Genomic DNA, 16,789 nt, shown 5'->3' on the forward strand with positions numbered 1-16,789 from the left:
GTGTGTGTATGTACATTGTTGTGTATAAACAGGTGTAAATGTGTGTGTACATTATTGTAAATAAACAGGTGTAAATGTGTGTGTGTGTGTGTGTACATTGTTGTAAATAAGCAGGTGTAAATGTGTGTGTGTGTACATTGTTGTAAATAAACAGGTGTAAGTGTGTGTGTGTGTGTGTACATTGTTGTGTATAAACAGGTGTAAGTGTGTGTGTGTGTGCCTGCGTACGTTGTTGTGTATAAACAGGTGTGTGTGTGTGCCTGCGTACGTTGTTGTGTATAAACAGGTGTGTGTGTGTGCCTGCGTACGTTGTTGTGTATAAACAGGTGTGTGTGTGTGCGCGTACGTTGTTGTGTATAAACAGGTGTGTGTGTGTGTACATTGTTGTGTATAAACAGATGTATGTGTGTGTGTGTGTGTGTGTATGTACATTTTTATGTATAAACAGGTGTGTGTGTGTGTACATTGTTGTAAATAAACAGGTGTAAATGTGTGTGTGTGCGTACACTTGTGTATAAACAGGTGTGTGTGTGTGAGCGTACATTGTTGTGTATAAACAGGTGTGTGAGCGTACATTGTTGTGTATAAACAGGTGTGTGAGCGTACATTGTTGTGTATAAACAGGTGTGTGAGCGTACATTGTTGTGTATAAACAGGTGTGTGAGCGTACATTGTTGTGTATAAACAGGTGTGTGAGCGTACATTGTTGTGTATAAACAGGTGTGTGAGCGTACATTGTTGTGTATAAACAGGTGTGTGAGCGTACATTGTTGTGTATAAACAGGTGTGTGAGCGTACATTGTTGTGTATAAACAGGTGTAAATGTGTGTGTGTGTACATTGTTGTAAATAAACAGGTGTAAGTGTGTGTGTGTGTATGTACATTGTTGTGTATAAACAGGTGTAAATGTGTGTGTACATTATTGTAAATAAACAGGTGTAAATGTGTGTGTGTGTGTGTGTACATTGTTGTAAATAAGCAGGTGTAAATGTGTGTGTGTGTACATTGTTGTAAATAAACAGGTGTAAGTGTGTGTGTGTGTGTGTACATTGTTGTGTATAAACAGGTGTAAGTGTGTGTGTGTGTGCCTGCGTACGTTGTTGTGTATAAACAGGTGTGTGTGTGTGCGCGTACGTTGTTGTGTATAAACAGGTGTGTGTGTGTGTACATTGTTGTGTATAAACAGATGTATGTGTGTGTGTGTGTGTGTGTATGTACATTTTTATGTATAAACAGGTGTGTGTGTGTGTACATTGTTGTAAATAAACAGGTGTAAATGTGTGTGTGTGCGTACACTTGTGTATAAACAGGTGTGTGTGTGTGAGCGTACATTGTTGTGTATAAACAGGTGTGTGAGCGTACATTGTTGTGTATAAACAGGTGTGTGAGCGTACATTGTTGTGTATAAACAGGTGTGTGAGCGTACATTGTTGTGTATAAACAGGTGTGTGAGCGTACATTGTTGTGTATAAACAGGTGTGTGAGCGTACATTGTTGTGTATAAACAGGTGTGTGAGCGTACATTGTTGTGTATAAACAGGTGTGTGAGCGTACATTGTTGTGTATAAACAGGTGTGTGAGCATACATTGTTGTGTATAAACAGGTGTGTGAGCATACATTGTTGTGTATAAACAGGTGTGTGTGTGTACATTGTTGTGTATAAACAGGTGTATGTGTGTGAGCGTACATTGTTGTGTATAAACAGGTGTGTTTGTGTGTGTGCGTGCGTACATTGTTGTGTATAAACAGGTGTATGTGTGTGAGCATACATTGTTGTGTATGTGTGTGAGCATACATTGTTGTGTATATACAGGTGTATGTGTGTGAGCATACATTGTTGTGTATAAACAGGTGTGTGTGTGTACATTGTTGTGTATAAACAGGTGTATGTGTGTGAGCGTACATTGTTGTGTATAAACAGGTGTGTTTGTGTGTGTGCGTGCGTACATTGTTGTGTATAAACAGGTGTATGTGTGTGTGTGTACATTGTTGTGTATAAACAGGTGTATGTGTGTGAGCGTACATTGTTGTGTATAAACAGGTGTGCGTGCGTACGTTGTTGTGTATAAACAGGTGTGTGTGTGTGAGCGTACATTGTTGTGTATAAACAGGTGTGTGTGTGTACATTGTTGTGTATAAACAGGTGTGTGAGCGTACATTGTTGTGTATAAACAGGTGTGTGAGCGTACATTGTTGTGTATAAACAGGTGTGTGAGCGTACATTGTTGTGTATAAACAGGTGTGTGAGCGTACATTGTTGTGTATAAACAGGTGTGTGAGCGTACATTGTTGTGTATAAGCAGGTGTGTGAGCGTACATTGTTGTGTATAAACAGGTGTGTGAGCGTACATTGTTGTGTATAAACAGGTGTGTGAGCATACATTGTTGTGTATATACAGGTGTATGTGTGTGAGCATACATTGTTGTGTATAAACAGGTGTGTGTGTGTACATTGTTGTGTATAAACAGGTGTATGTGTGTGAGCGTACATTGTTGTGTATAAACAGGTGTGTTTGTGTGTGTGCGTGCGTACATTGTTGTGTATAAACAGGTGTATGTGTGTGTGTGTACATTGTTGTGTATAAACAGGTGTGTGTGTGTGTACATTGTTGTGTATAAACAGGTGTGTGTGTGTACATTGTTGTGTATAAACAGGTGTGTGTGTACATTGTGGTGTATAAACAGGTGTGTGAGCGTACATTGTTGTGTATAAACAGGTGTGTGAGCGTACATTGTTGTGTATAAACAGGTGTGTGAGCGTACATTGTTGTGTATAAACAGGTGTGTGTGTGTACATTGTTGTGTATAAACAGGTGTGTGTGTACATTGTTGTGTATAAACAGGTGTATGTGTGTGAGCGTACATTGTTGTGTATAAACAGGTGTGTTTGTGTGTGTGCGTGCGTACATTGTTGTGTATAAACAGGTGTATGTGTGTGTGTGTACATTGTTGTGTATAAACAGGTGTGTTTGTGTGTGTGCGTGCGTACATTGTTGTGTATAAACAGGTGTATGTGTGTGTGTGTACATTGTTGTGTATAAACAGGTGTGTGAGCGTACATTGTTGTGTATAAACAGGTGTGTGAGCGTACATTGTTGTGTATAAACAGGTGTGTGAGCGTACATTGTTGTGTATAAACAGGTGTGTGTGTACATTGTTGTGTATAAACAGGTGTGTGTGTACATTGTTGTGTATAAACAGGTGTGTGTGTGTGTACATTGTTGTAAATAAACAGGTGTAAATGTGTGTGTGTGCGTACACTTGTGTATGAACAGGTGTGTTTGTGTGTGTGCGTGCGTACGTTGTTGTGTATAAACAGGTGTGTGTGTGCGTGCGTACGTTGTTGTGTATAAACAGGTGTGTGTGTGTGAGCGTACATTGTTGTGTATAAACAGGTGTGGGTGTGTGAGCGTACATTGTTGTGTATAAACAGGTGTGTGTGTGTACATTGTTGTGTATAAACAGGTGTGTGTGTGTGTACATTGTTGTGTATAAACAGGTGTGTGAGCGTACATTGTTGTGTATAAACAGGTGTGTGAGCGTACATTGTTGTGTATAAACAGGTGTGTGTGTGTACATTGTTGTGTATAAACAGGTGTGTGTGTGTACATTGTTGTGTATAAACAGGTGTGTGAGCGTACATTGTTGTGTATAAACAGGTGTGTGAGCGTACATTGTTGTGTATAAACAGGTGTGTGAGCATACATTGTTGTGTATATACAGGTGTATGTGTGTGAGCATACATTGTTGTGTATAAACAGGTGTGTGTGTGTACATTGTTGTGTATAAACAGGTGTATGTGTGTGAGCGTACATTGTTGTGTATAAACAGGTGTGTTTGTGTGTGTGCGTGCGTACATTGTTGTGTATAAACAGGTGTATGTGTGTGAGCATACATTGTTGTGTATATACAGGTGTATGTGTGTGAGCATACATTGTTGTGTATATACAGGTGTATGTGTGTGAGCATACATTGTTGTGTATAAACAGGTGTGTGTGTGTACATTGTTGTGTATAAACAGGTGTATGTGTGTGAGCGTACATTGTTGTGTATAAACAGGTGTGTTTGTGTGTGTGCGTGCGTACATTGTTGTGTATAAACAGGTGTGTTTGTGTGTGTGCGTGCGTACATTGTTGTGTATAAACAGGTGTATGTGTGTGTGTGTACATTGTTGTGTATAAACAGGTGTGTGTGTGTACATTGTGGTGTATAAACAGGTGTGTGAGCGTACATTGTTGTGTATAAACAGGTGTGTGAGCGTACATTGTTGTGTATAAACAGGTGTGTGAGCGTACATTGTTGTGTATAAACAGGTGTGTGTGTGTACATTGTTGTGTATAAACAGGTGTGTGTGTGTACATTGTTGTGTATAAACAGGTGTATGTGTGTGAGCGTACATTGTTGTGTATAAACAGGTGTGTTTGTGTGTGTGCGTGCGTACATTGTTGTGTATAAACAACAGGTGTATGTGTGTGTGTGTACATTGTTGTGTATAAACGTGTGTGTGTGTGTACATTGTTGTGTATAAACAGGTGTGTGTGTGTGTACATTGTTGTGTATAAACAGGTGTGTGAGCGTACATTGTTGTGTATAAACAGGTGTGTGAGCGTACATTGTTGTGTATAAACAGGTGTGTGAGCGTACATTGTTGTGTATAAACAGGTGTGTGAGCGTACATTGTTGTGTATAAACAGGTGTGTGTGTGTACATTGTTGTGTATAAACAGGTGTGTGTGTGTGTACATTATTGTAAATAAACAGGTGTGTGAGCGTACATTGTTGTGTATAAACAGGTGTGTGAGCGTACATTGTTGTGTATAAACAGGTGTGTGTGTGTACATTGTTGTGTATAAACAGGTGTGTTTGTGTGTGTGCGTGCGTACGTTGTTGTGTATAAACAGGTGTGTGAGCGTACATTGTTGTGTATAAACAGGTGTGTGAGCGTACATTGTTGTGTATAAACAGGTGTGTGAGCGTACATTGTTGTGTATAAACAGGTGTGTGAGCGTACATTGTTGTGTATAAACAGGTGTGTGAGCATACATTGTTGTGTATATACAGGTGTATGTGTGTGAGCATACATTGTTGTGTATAAACAGGTGTGTGTGTGTACATTGTTGTGTATAAACAGGTGTATGTGTGTGAGCGTACATTGTTGTGTATAAACAGGTGTGTTTGTGTGTGTGCGTGCGTACATTGTTGTGTATAAACAGGTGTATGTGTGTGTGTGTACATTGTTGTGTATAAACAGGTGTGTGTGTGTGTACATTGTTGTGTATAAACAGGTGTGTGTGTGTACATTGTTGTGTATAAACAGGTGTGTGTGTGTACATTGTTGTGTATAAACAGGTGTGTGAGCGTACATTGTTGTGTATAAACAGGTGTGTGAGCGTACATTGTTGTGTATAAACAGGTGTGTGAGCGTACATTGTTGTGTATAAACAGGTGTGTGAGCGTACATTGTTGTGTATAAACAGGTGTGTGAGCGTACATTGTTGTGTATAAACAGGTGTATGTGTGTGAGCGTACATTGTTGTGTATAAACAGGTGTATGTGTGTGAGCGTACATTGTTGTGTATAAACAGGTGTGTGTGTGTACATTGTTGTGTATAAACAGGTGTGTGTGTGTACATTGTTGTGTATAAACAGGTGTATGTGTGTGAGCGTACATTGTTGTGTATAAACAGGTGTGTGTGTGTAAATTGTTGTGTATAAACAGGTGTGTGAGCGTACATTGTTGTGTATAAACAGGTGTGTGAGCATACATTGTTGTGTATATACAGGTGTATGTGTGTGAGCATACATTGTTGTGTATAAACAGGTGTGTGTGTGTACATTGTTGTGTATAAACAGGTGTGTGTGTGTACATTGTTGTGTATAAACAGGTGTATGTGTGTGAGCGTACATTGTTGTGTATAAACAGGTGTGTTTGTGTGTGTGCGTGCGTACATTGTTGTGTATAAACAGGTGTGTGTGTGTAAATTGTTGTGTATAAACAGGTGTGTGTGTGTGCGTACATAGTTGTGTATAAACAGGTGTATGTGTGTGCGTACATTGTTGTGTATAAACAGGTGTGTGTGTACATTGTTGTGTATAAACAGGTGTGTGTGTGTGCGTACATAGTTGTGTATAAACAGGTGTGTTTGTGTGTGTGCGTGCGTACATTGTTGTGTATAAACAGGTGTGTGTGTGCGTGTGTACATTGTTGTGTATAAACAGGTGTGTGTGTGTGCGTACACTTGTGTATAAACAGGTGTGTTTGTGTGTGTGCGTGCGTACATAGTTGTGTATAAACAGGTGCGTTTGTGTGTGTGCGTGCGTACACTGTTGTGTATAAACAGGTGTGTGTGTGCGTACATTGTTGTGTATAAACAGCTGTGTGTGTGCGTACACTGTTATATATAAACAGGTGTGTGTGTGTGCGTACACTGTTGTATATAAACAGGTGTGTGTGTGTGCGTACACTGTTGTTTATAAACAGGTGTGTTTGTGTGTGTGCGTACATTGTTGTGTATAAACAGGTGTGTGTGTGTACATTGTTGCGTATAAACAGGTGTGTTTGTGTGTGTGTGCGTGCGTACATTGTTGTGTATAAACAGGTGTGTTTGTGTGTGCGTACACTGTTGTGTATAAACAGGTGTGTTTGTGCGTGCATACACTGTTGTGTATAAACAGGTATGTGTGTGCGTACACTGTTGTGTATAAACAGGTGTGTTTGTGTGTGTGTGCGTGCGTACATTGTTGTGTATAAACAGGTGTGTGTGTGCGTACATAGTTGTGTATAAACAGGTGTATGTGTGTGCGTACACTGTTGTGTATAAACAGGTGTGTTTGTGTGTGTGTGTGTGCGTACACTGTTGTGTATAAACAGGTATGTGTGTGCGTACACTGTTGTGTATAAACAGGTGTGTTTGTGTGTGTGTGTGCGTGCGTACATTGTTGTGTATAAACAGGTGTGTGTGTGCGTACATAGTTGTGTATAAACAGGTGTATGTGTGTGCGTACACTGTTGTGTATAAACAGGTGTGTTTGTGTGTGTGTGTGTGCGTACACTGTTGTGTATAAACAGGTGTGTTTGTGTGTGTGCGTGCGTACATTGTTGTGTATAAACAGGTGTGTGTGTGTGTGTGCGTACACTGTTGTGTATAAACAGGTGTGTTTGTGTGTGTGCGTGCGTGCGTACATTGTTGTGTATAAACAGGGGTGTGTGTGTACATTGTTGCGTATAAACAGCTGTGTTTGTGTGTGTGTGCGTGCGTACATTGTTGTGTATAAACAGGTGTGTTTGTGTGTGTGCGTGCGTACATTGTTGTGTATAAACAGGTGTGTGTGTGTGTGTGCGTGCGTACATTGTTGTGTATAAACAGGTGTGTGTGTGTGTGTGCGTACACTGTTGTGTATAAACAGGTGTGTTTGTGTGTGTGCGTGCGTACATTGTTGTGTATAAACAGGGGTGTGTGTGTACATTGTTGCGTATAAACAGGTGTGTTTGTGTGTGTGTGCGTGCGTACATTGTTGTGTATAAACAGGTGTGTGTGTGTGCGTACATAGTTGTGTATAAACAGGTGTATGTGTGTGCGTACACTGTTGTGTATAAACAGGTGTGTTTGTGTGTGTGCGTGCGTACATTGTTGTGTATAAACAGGTGTGTGTGTGTGCGTACATAGTTGTGTATAAACAGGTGTGTTTGTGTGTGTGCGTGCGTACATTGTTGTGTATAAACAGGTGTGTGTGTGTGTGTGCGTACACTGTTGTGTATAAACAGGTGTGTGTGTGTGTGTGCGTACACTGTTGTGTATAAACAGGTGTGTGTGTGTGTGTGCGTACATTGTTGTGTATAAACAGGTGTATGTGTGTGCGTACACTGTTGTGTATAAACAGGTGTGTTTGTGTGTGTGCATGCGTACATTGTTGTGTATAAACAGGTGTGTTTGTGTGTGTGCGTGCGTACATTGTTGTGTATAAACAGGTGTGTGTGTGTGTGTGCGTACACTGTTGTGTATAAACAGGTGTGTGTGTGTGTGTGCGTACACTGTTGTGTATAAACAGGTGTGTGTGTGTGTGTGCGTACATTGTTGTGTATAAACAGGTGTATGTGTGTGCGTACACTGTTGTGTATAAACAGGTGTGTTTGTGTGTGTGCATGCGTACATTGTTGTGTATAAACAGGTGTGTGTGTGCGTGTGTACATTGTTGTGTATAAACAGGTGTGTGTGTGCGTGTGTACATTGTTGTGTATAAACAGGTGTGTGTTTGCGTGTGTACATTGTTGTGTATAAACAGGTGTGTGTGTGTGCGTGTGTACATTGTTGTGTATAAACAGGTGTGTTTGTGTGTGTGCGTGCGTACACTTGTGTATAATCAGGTGTGTTTGTGTGTGTGCGTGCGTACATAGTTGTGTATAAACAGGTGTGTTTGTGTGTGTGCGTGCGTACATAGTTGTGTATAAACAGGTGTATGTGTGTGTGTGCGTACATTGTTGTGTTTCAACAGGTGTATTTGTGTGTGTGCGTGCGTACATAGTTGTGTATAAACAGGTGTGTTTGTGTGTGTGCGTACACTGTTGTGTATAAACAGGTGTGTGTGTGTGCGTACACTGTTGTATATAAACAGGTGTGTGTGTGTGCGTACACTGTTGTTTATAAACAGGTGTGTGTGTGTGTGTGCGTGCGTACATAGTTGTGTATAAACAGGTGTGTTTGTGTGTGTGTGTGCGTACATTGTTGTGTATAAACAGGTGTGTGTGTGTGCGTACATTGTTGTGTATAAACAGGTGTGTGTGTGTGCGTACACTGTTGTGTATAAACAGGTGTGTGTGTGTGTGTGTGTGCGTACATTGTTGTGTATAAACAGGTGTGTGTGTGTGCGTACACTGTTGTGTATAAACAGGTGTGTTTGTGTGTGTGCGTGTGTACATTGTTGTGTATAAACAGGTGTGTGTGCGTGCGTACACTGTTGTGTATAAACAGGTGTGTGTGTGCGTACACTGTTGTGTATAAACAGGTGTGTGTGTGCGTGTGGGTGTACATTGTTGTGTATAAACAGGTGTGAGTGTACATTGTTGTGTATAAACAGGTGTGTGTGTACATTGTTGTGTATAAACAGGTGTGTGTGTACATTGTTGTGTATAAACAGGTGTGTGTAGATTGTTGAGTATAAACAGGTGTGTGTGTACATTGTTGAGTATAAACAGGTGTGTGTGTGTATACATTGTTGTGTATAAACAAGTGTGTGTAGATTGTTGAGTATAAACAAGTGTGTGTGTGTACATTTTTGTAAATAAACAGGTGTGTGCGCGTACATTGTTGTGTATAAACAGGGGTGTGTAGATTGTTGAGTATAAACAGGTGTGTGTAGATTGTTGTGTATGAACAGGTGTGTGTGTACATTGTTGAGTATCAACAGGTGTGTGTGTATACATTGTTGTGTATAAACAGGTGTGTGTGTGTGTACATTGTTGAATATAAACAGGTGTAAACGTGTGTGTGTGCGTACATTGTTGTGTATAAACAGGTGTGTGTGTGTGTGTACATTGTTGTGTATAAACAGATGTATGTGTGTGTGTGTGTGTGTGTGTATGTACATTTTTATGTATAAACAGGTGTGTGTGTGTGTACGTTGTTTAATATAAACAAGTGTATGTGTGCGTACATTGTTCTGTATAAACAGGTGTGTGTGTGTGTGTTTGCGAACATTGTTCTGTATAAACAGGTGTGTGTGTGTGCATTGTTGTGCATAAACAGGTGTGTTTGTGTGTGTGTACATTGTTGTGTATAAACAGGTGTGTGTGTGTGTGTGTGTATTGTTGTGTATAAACAGGTGTATGTGTGTGTCCGTACATTGTTGTGTATAAACAGGTGAATGCGTGTGTGGGGGTAATCCTGGGTTGCCAGTCTCTCTAGAAATTCCTCAATGAAAGGTGTGTGTTGTTCTATAAACACTGCGACATAAACCAGCGGCATTTCCTTGTCCTACAGTGAACACACACGTAAACACACATTACAATAACATTAACCTTTATAACCACACTGTAAATACAGTCAGACATTCCACAGCGTCTGTTACAATCACACTATTAAAACATACTTTTCTGTTATTTGTTTTGATCTTTCATTCTAAATATCACTCAAAATCTTTCCCAAACTTTGTTCTGGATCAAGACCACATCTAGAATACATCACTGACCGGTACATCGTCGAAGTAGAGCAGGTCATCGTCACAGATCCCACAGCCACCCTCATACGTCCATGCCGTCGGAACGTAGTTACCCAGATAATTCAACTGGAGCTGGACAGACACGTCACTAAGTCAGTCACATCCACACTCGCAGCAGAATGAACAGACAATAGACACACAGCAGCAGAATGAGAACAGTGTAGAAGAGGGTAACATCTACCTTTGTTGGTCCGTTTCCGTGGATAACAACTGGAAGTGTATCGTATGCAACGTTCCTCACTCGAACTTTAGATTTCTCAAACTTCAGCACCACCTCCTCTGTAACAGACAGGTTCCTGTATTTAAACATTACGTGGATCCCAATGGACGTCCAGAACCGGTGTCACTACACACTGCTCACTGTGCTCATTTCCAGCTATTTGTGTGTGTGTGTGTGGTCTGCTGTCCACTAGGAGCTTTTTACTGAAGAATACCCCTCAAACCCATCATCAAACCCCACTACACACATTGTTCTGTGCACAACAGACACAAAAATACACTGTAGGTGAAACAAGACCCTGCATCTGGTTTAAAGCACCACATCCAATAACCCGGGTCAGAAATAGAGGGCAATCTCACCAATGGCACCGTTCAGGTTCTGGAAAATCCGGGATTTATGATCCAGAGTCATGTTGAGCTTAGTCTGGGAGAGAAAGACAGAGGGACACTCAGAGCTGCCCATATTTTCACCACTCTTGTTTATTGTAACCAGGAGTCACAATTCACTCCATACCATTTAATAATAATATCAATAATAGCTACGTTAATGACAATAATAAGAAGAAGAAAAAAAAGAAAAAAAAAACCCAATAAGCGCAGCGCTGCAGTGAGTCAGTGCTGTTACTCTGACAGGGTTCTATAGATGGTACTGACTCTGTGCTCTTTGTCCAGGTAGATGTGTGTGTAGAACAACTGATCATCATCGTCATCTCGAAGATTCCACTGCTGCACAATCTCATAGATGTCAGGTGCATAGCCGATAAATCCTACACACACACACACACACACACACACACACACACACACACACACACACACACACACACACACACACAAACACACAAACACACACACAAACACACACACAAACACACACACACACACAACAATAGCCCCAAACTCTTGGAGAATGTGATTTTAAAACATTAAACATGATAAAGACTTTTAATAAACTTACATTCACTCTCTCTCTCTCTCTCACACACACACACACACCTCCAGAGTTGAGGTATCGTTTCCCAGAGTGGACGGCTGGGTATTTGGGAGCGAGTTTCTGATTGGGCCAACAGAACCCCTCCGCAGAGAAAACAACTCTGTGTTTAAAACGAGAAAACTTCCTCAGCACTTCCTCCGGACCTCCCGCAAAGATTACATCATAACTACAAACAGACAGAGACATAAAGATGTCCATTATTTTCACTGGTAACTACATACACTGTACTAAAAATATACATAGTACATATACACAGCGTACATTGTATAAACTGCCACAGTCCCATTATGCTCAAAATGTAGAGTGCACTATACTCACCCAATACTAACCGTGTACTCTTACTATTCTCGCCAAAATACTTAGTGTACTCTCATTGTACTCACCAAAAATACTAGTGGTGTGCTCTCACCATACTCAGCAAAATACTAACAGTGTGCTCTCACCATACTCAGCAAAATACTAACAGTGTGCTCTTTCTATTCTCGCCAGAATACTTAGTGTACTCTCACCAAACTATTCGTCAAAATACTATCATTGTCCTCTCGCTATACTCAAAACACTAAAAAAATATTCTCGCTATACACACCAAAATAAAAACTGTGTACTCTCATTACACTCACTAAAATTCTAACAATGTAATCTCACTATACTCACAAAACTGTTTAATATACGCTCGCTATACTCAGCAAAATACTAACAGTGTACTCTCACTGTGTTCACCAATGTACTCATCAACATACTTAGAGTGCACTCTCATGAATATATTCACAGTGTACTCTCACAATTCTCACCGATTTTAATACAACATACTATCACTTTACTCACCAATATACTCAGTGTAATCTCACTATACACAATTCGACTTTGTGTACTCACACTAGTGCACACACACCACATTACGCACCTGTCCACAAACAAGATGACAGTGTTTTCTTTGTCTTTGTGTTTCTCCATCTCTTTCTTCAGCCACCGAACCTTCTGGCCTCCACCCACTGTTTTAGCAACATCTCCGCCTCTCCACTCCTCCCCCAGTCCTAAAACCTGTAAAGATATAGAATAAACATTACATATCTTCTCACAAAAGTTGCAGAACTGTACATTTGTAAATAACCTAAATTCAAAAGAGCTAAACTGTGACTGATAAATAAAGAGTGAGAAAGAGAAAGATTAGGAGAAGCACTAATCCCACTGCATGGAATCGGGTCGACTCCGCTCTCTATTTCCATGGTCCCTTTTCCATCAGCACACCTTAACCGAAATGAAATGGAACGAACGCAGGTTTTGAAAACCGCAGCAATGAGGGCGGTAAAGGCGCTGTTTACTCATTGTGTATTGGGGTGTTGTTGTCATTTTTGGAACGGAACATGGCCCCACCCCCAGTTTTCATGTTGCACAAAAAGTACCAAATTTGTCCAGTGGAAAGGCATAAGAGCAGAGGAGAATCTAGTTGAAACAGGTTCCATGCAGTGGAAAAGCACCATTATATAATCCAATCAAACCTTCACTGTGTAGCTGAACTCCCGTGCTGTCCGCATAAACCTGTTAAAGCCGTCTGTCTCCTCTGTAGCAGCAGTTATCACCATCAGTTCATCTATGGAGGAAGAGAGAGATGGAGAGAGAGAGAGAGAGAGAGAGAGAGAGAGAGAGAGAGAGAGAGAGAGAACCCTGGGGTAAATCTGAACTAAACATCTGAAAGAAATGGGGATGTTACTCAGTGTGTTACTGTCTCTCTGTGTGTGTAGTATCACTGTGTTTAGTGTGTGTAACTGTCTCTGTGTGTGTAATATCCTTGTGTATAGTGTGTGTTACTGTCTCTGTGTGTGTAATATCACTGTGTATAGTGTGTGTAATATCACTGTGTATAGTGTGTGTTACTGTCTCTGTGTGTGTAGTATCGCTGTGTAGAGTGTGTGTAACTGTCTCAGTGTGTGTAGTATCGCTGTGTAGAGTGTGTGTAACTGTTTCAGTGTGTGTAGTATCGCTGTGTAGAGTGTGTGTAACTATCTCAGTGTGTGTTACTGTCTCTGTGTGTGTAGTATCACTGTGTATAGTGTGTGTTACTGTCTGTGTGTGTAGATCCACTGTGTATAGTGTGTGTAACTGTCTGTGTGTGTAGATCCACTGTGTATAATGTGTGTAACTGTCTGTGTGTGTAGATCCACTGTGTATAATGTGTGTAACTGTCTCAGTGTGTGTAGTATTACTGTGTATAGTATGTGTAACTGTCTCACTGTGTATAGTGTGTGTAACTGTCTCACTGTGTGTAGTATCACTGTGTATAGTGTGTGTAACTGTCTCACTGTGTGTAGTATCACTGTGTATAGTGTGTGTAACTGTCTCAGTGTGTGTAGTATTACTGTGTATAGTATGTGTAACTGTCTCACTGTGTATAGTGTGTGTAACTGTCTCACTGTGTGTAGTATCACTGTGTATAGTGTGTGTAACTGTCTCACTGTGTGTAGTATCACTGTGTATAGTGTGTGTAACTGTCTCACTGTGTGTAGTATCACTGTGTATAGTGTGTGTAACTGTCTCACTGTGTGTAGTATCACTGTGTATAGTGTGTGTAACTGTCTCACTGTGTGTAGTATTGCTGTGTATAATGTGTGTTACTGTCTCAGTGTGTGTAATATCACTGTGTATAGTGTGTGTAACTGTCTCAGTGTGTGTAGTATCACTATGTTTATTGTGTGTAACTGTTTCAGTGTGTGTAGTATCACTGTGTGTGTAGTATCACTGTGTTTAGTGTGTGTGTAACTGTCTCAGTGTGTGTAATATCACTGTGCATAGTGTATGTTACTGTCTGTGTGTAATATCACTGTGTATAGTGTGTGTTACTGTCTGTGTGTAGTATCACTGTGTATAGTGTGTGTAACTGTCTCAGTGTGTGTAATGTCACTGTGTATAGTGTGTGTAACTGTCTATGTGTGTGTAAAATCACTGTGTATAGTGTGTGTGTAACTGTCTCAGTGTGTGTTACTGTCTGTGTGTGTGTAGTATCACTGTGTATAGTGTGTGTAACTGCCTCAGTGTGTTACTGTCTCTCTGTGTGTAGAACCACTGTGTATAGTGTGTGTAACTGTCTCAGTGTGTGTAGTATCACTGTGTATAGTGTGTGTAACTGTCTCTGTGTGTGCAGTATCACTGTGTATAGTGTGTGTAACTGTCTCAGTGTGTGTAATATCACTGTGTATAGTGTGTGTAACTGTCTCAGTGTGTGTAATATCACTGTGTATAGTGTGTGTAACTGTCTCAGTGTGTGTAATATCACTGTGTATAGTGTGTGTAACTGTCTCAGTGTGTGTAGTATCGCTGTGTATAGTGTGTGTAACTGGCTCAGTGTGTGTGGTATCACTGTGTATAGTGTGTGTAACTGTCTCAGTGTGTGTAGTAGTATTACTGTGTATGGTGTGTGTGTGTAACTGTCTCATTGTGTGTAGTATTACTGTGTATATTGTGTGTAACTGTCTCAGTGTGTGTAGTATCACTGTGTATAGTGTGTGTAACTGCCTCAGTGTGTTACTGTCTCTCTGTGTGTAGAACCACTGTGTATAGTGTGTAACTGTCTCACTGTGTAGTATCACTGTGTATAGCGTGTGTAACTGTCTCTCTGTGTGTAACTGTCTCTGTGTGTAGTATCACTGTGTATAGTGTGTGTTACTGTCTCTGTGTGTGTAGTATCACTGTGTATAGTGTGTGTTACTGTCTCTGTGTAGTATCACTGTGTATAGTGTGTGTAACTGTCTCAGTGTGTGTAGAACCACTGTGTATAGTGTGTGTAACTGTCTCAGTGTGTGTAATATCACTGTGTATAGTGTGTGTAACTGTCTCACTGTGTGTAGTATCACTGTGTATAGTGTGTGTAACTGTCTCACTGTGTGTAGTATCACTGTGTATAGTGTGTGTAACTGTCTCACTGTGTGTAGTATCACTGTGTATAGTGTGTGTAACTGTCTCACTGTGTGTAGTATCACTGTGTATAGTGTGTGTAACTGTCTCACTGTGTGTAGTATCACTGTGTATAGTGTGTGTAACTGTCTCACTGTGTGTAGTATCACTGTGTATAGTGTGTGTAACTGTCTCACTGTGTGTAGTATCACTGTGTATAGTGTGTGTAACTGTCTCACTGTGTGTAGTATCACTGTGTATAGTGTGTGTAACTGTCTCACTGTGTGTAATATCACTGTGTATAGTGTGTGTTACTGTCTCTGTGTGTAATATCACTGTGTATAGTGTGTGTTACTGTCTCTGTGTGTAATATCACTGTGTTTAGTGTGTGTAACTGTCTCAGTGTGTGTAGTATCACTGTTTTGTGTGTGTAACTGTCTCAGTGTGTGTAATATCACTGTGTATAGTGTGTGTTACTGTCTCTGTGTGTAATATCACTGTGTTTAGTGTGTGTAACTGTCTCAGTGTGTGTAGTATCACTGTTTTGTGTGTGTAACTGTCTCAGTGTGTGTAATATCACTGTGTATACTGTGTGTAACTGTCTCAGTGTGTGTAATATCACTGTGTATATTGTGTGTAACTGTCTCGGTGTGTGTAATATCACTGTGTATACTGTGTGTAACTGTCTCAGTGTGTGTAATATCACTGTGTATATTGTGTGTAACTGTCTCGTGTGTGTAATATCACTGTGTATAGTGTGTGTTACTATCTCACTGTGTGTAGTATCACTGTGTATAGTTTGTGTTACTGTCTCAGTGTGTGTAATATTACTTTGTATATTGTGTGTAACTGTCTCAGTGTGTGTAATATCACTGTGTATAGTGTGTGTTACTGTCTCTGTGTGTAATATCACTGTGTATAGTGTGTGTTACTATCTCACTGTGTGTAGTATCACTGTGTATAGTTTGTGTTACTGTCTCTATGTGTAGTATCACTGTTTATAGTGTGTGCAACTGTCTCTGTGTGTGTAATATCACTTTGTATATTGTGTGTAACTGTCTCAGTGTGTGTAATATCACTGTGTAGTGTGTGTTACTGTCTCAGTGTGTGTAATATCACTGTGTATAGTGTGTGTAACATCACTGTGTATAGTGTGTGTTACTGTCTCAGTGTGTGTAATATCACTGTGTATAGTGTGTTACTGTCTCAGTGTGTGTAATATCACTGTGTATAGTGTGTGTTACTGTCTCAGTGTGTGTAATATCACTGTGTATAGTGTGTGTTACTGTCTCTGTGTGTGTAATATCACTGTGTATAGTGTGTGTTACTGTCTCTGTGTGTGTAATATCACTGTGTATAGTGTGTAACTGTCTCTGTGTGTTTAGTATCACTGTGTATAGTGTGTGTGTGTAACTGTCTCAGTGTGTGTTTGAGAGATGGGCTGTATAGTTTGTATAAACAGTGTGTGTAGTA

General features: G+C 40.3%; 1 protein-coding gene across 3 annotated transcripts in view; it reads right to left on the minus strand.

Moving 5' to 3' along the window:
* plod3 (procollagen-lysine, 2-oxoglutarate 5-dioxygenase 3) overlaps window positions 1-16,789 on the minus strand; it is a 29,962-nt gene that overhangs the window by 12,031 nt on the left and 1,142 nt on the right. For all 3 annotated transcript variants that reach the window (XM_066670998.1, XM_066670997.1, XM_066670999.1), the window contains 8 exons: window positions 12,928-13,019; window positions 12,333-12,469; window positions 11,431-11,594; window positions 11,089-11,201; window positions 10,795-10,858; window positions 10,397-10,494; window positions 10,186-10,287; window positions 9,840-9,971 (listed from right to left, as the gene is read on the minus strand). In XM_066670998.1, coding sequence (XP_066527095.1) covers window positions 9,840-9,971; window positions 10,186-10,287; window positions 10,397-10,494; window positions 10,795-10,858; window positions 11,089-11,201; window positions 11,431-11,594; window positions 12,333-12,469; window positions 12,928-13,019 — 902 coding nt within the window. The remainder of the gene's footprint in view (window positions 1-9,839; window positions 9,972-10,185; window positions 10,288-10,396; window positions 10,495-10,794; window positions 10,859-11,088; window positions 11,202-11,430; window positions 11,595-12,332; window positions 12,470-12,927; window positions 13,020-16,789) is intronic.

Source organism: Hoplias malabaricus, chromosome 5 (assembly GCF_029633855.1).
Source record: "Hoplias malabaricus isolate fHopMal1 chromosome 5, fHopMal1.hap1, whole genome shotgun sequence".
In the NCBI taxonomy this organism is placed as follows: Eukaryota; Metazoa; Chordata; class Actinopteri; order Characiformes; family Erythrinidae; genus Hoplias; species Hoplias malabaricus.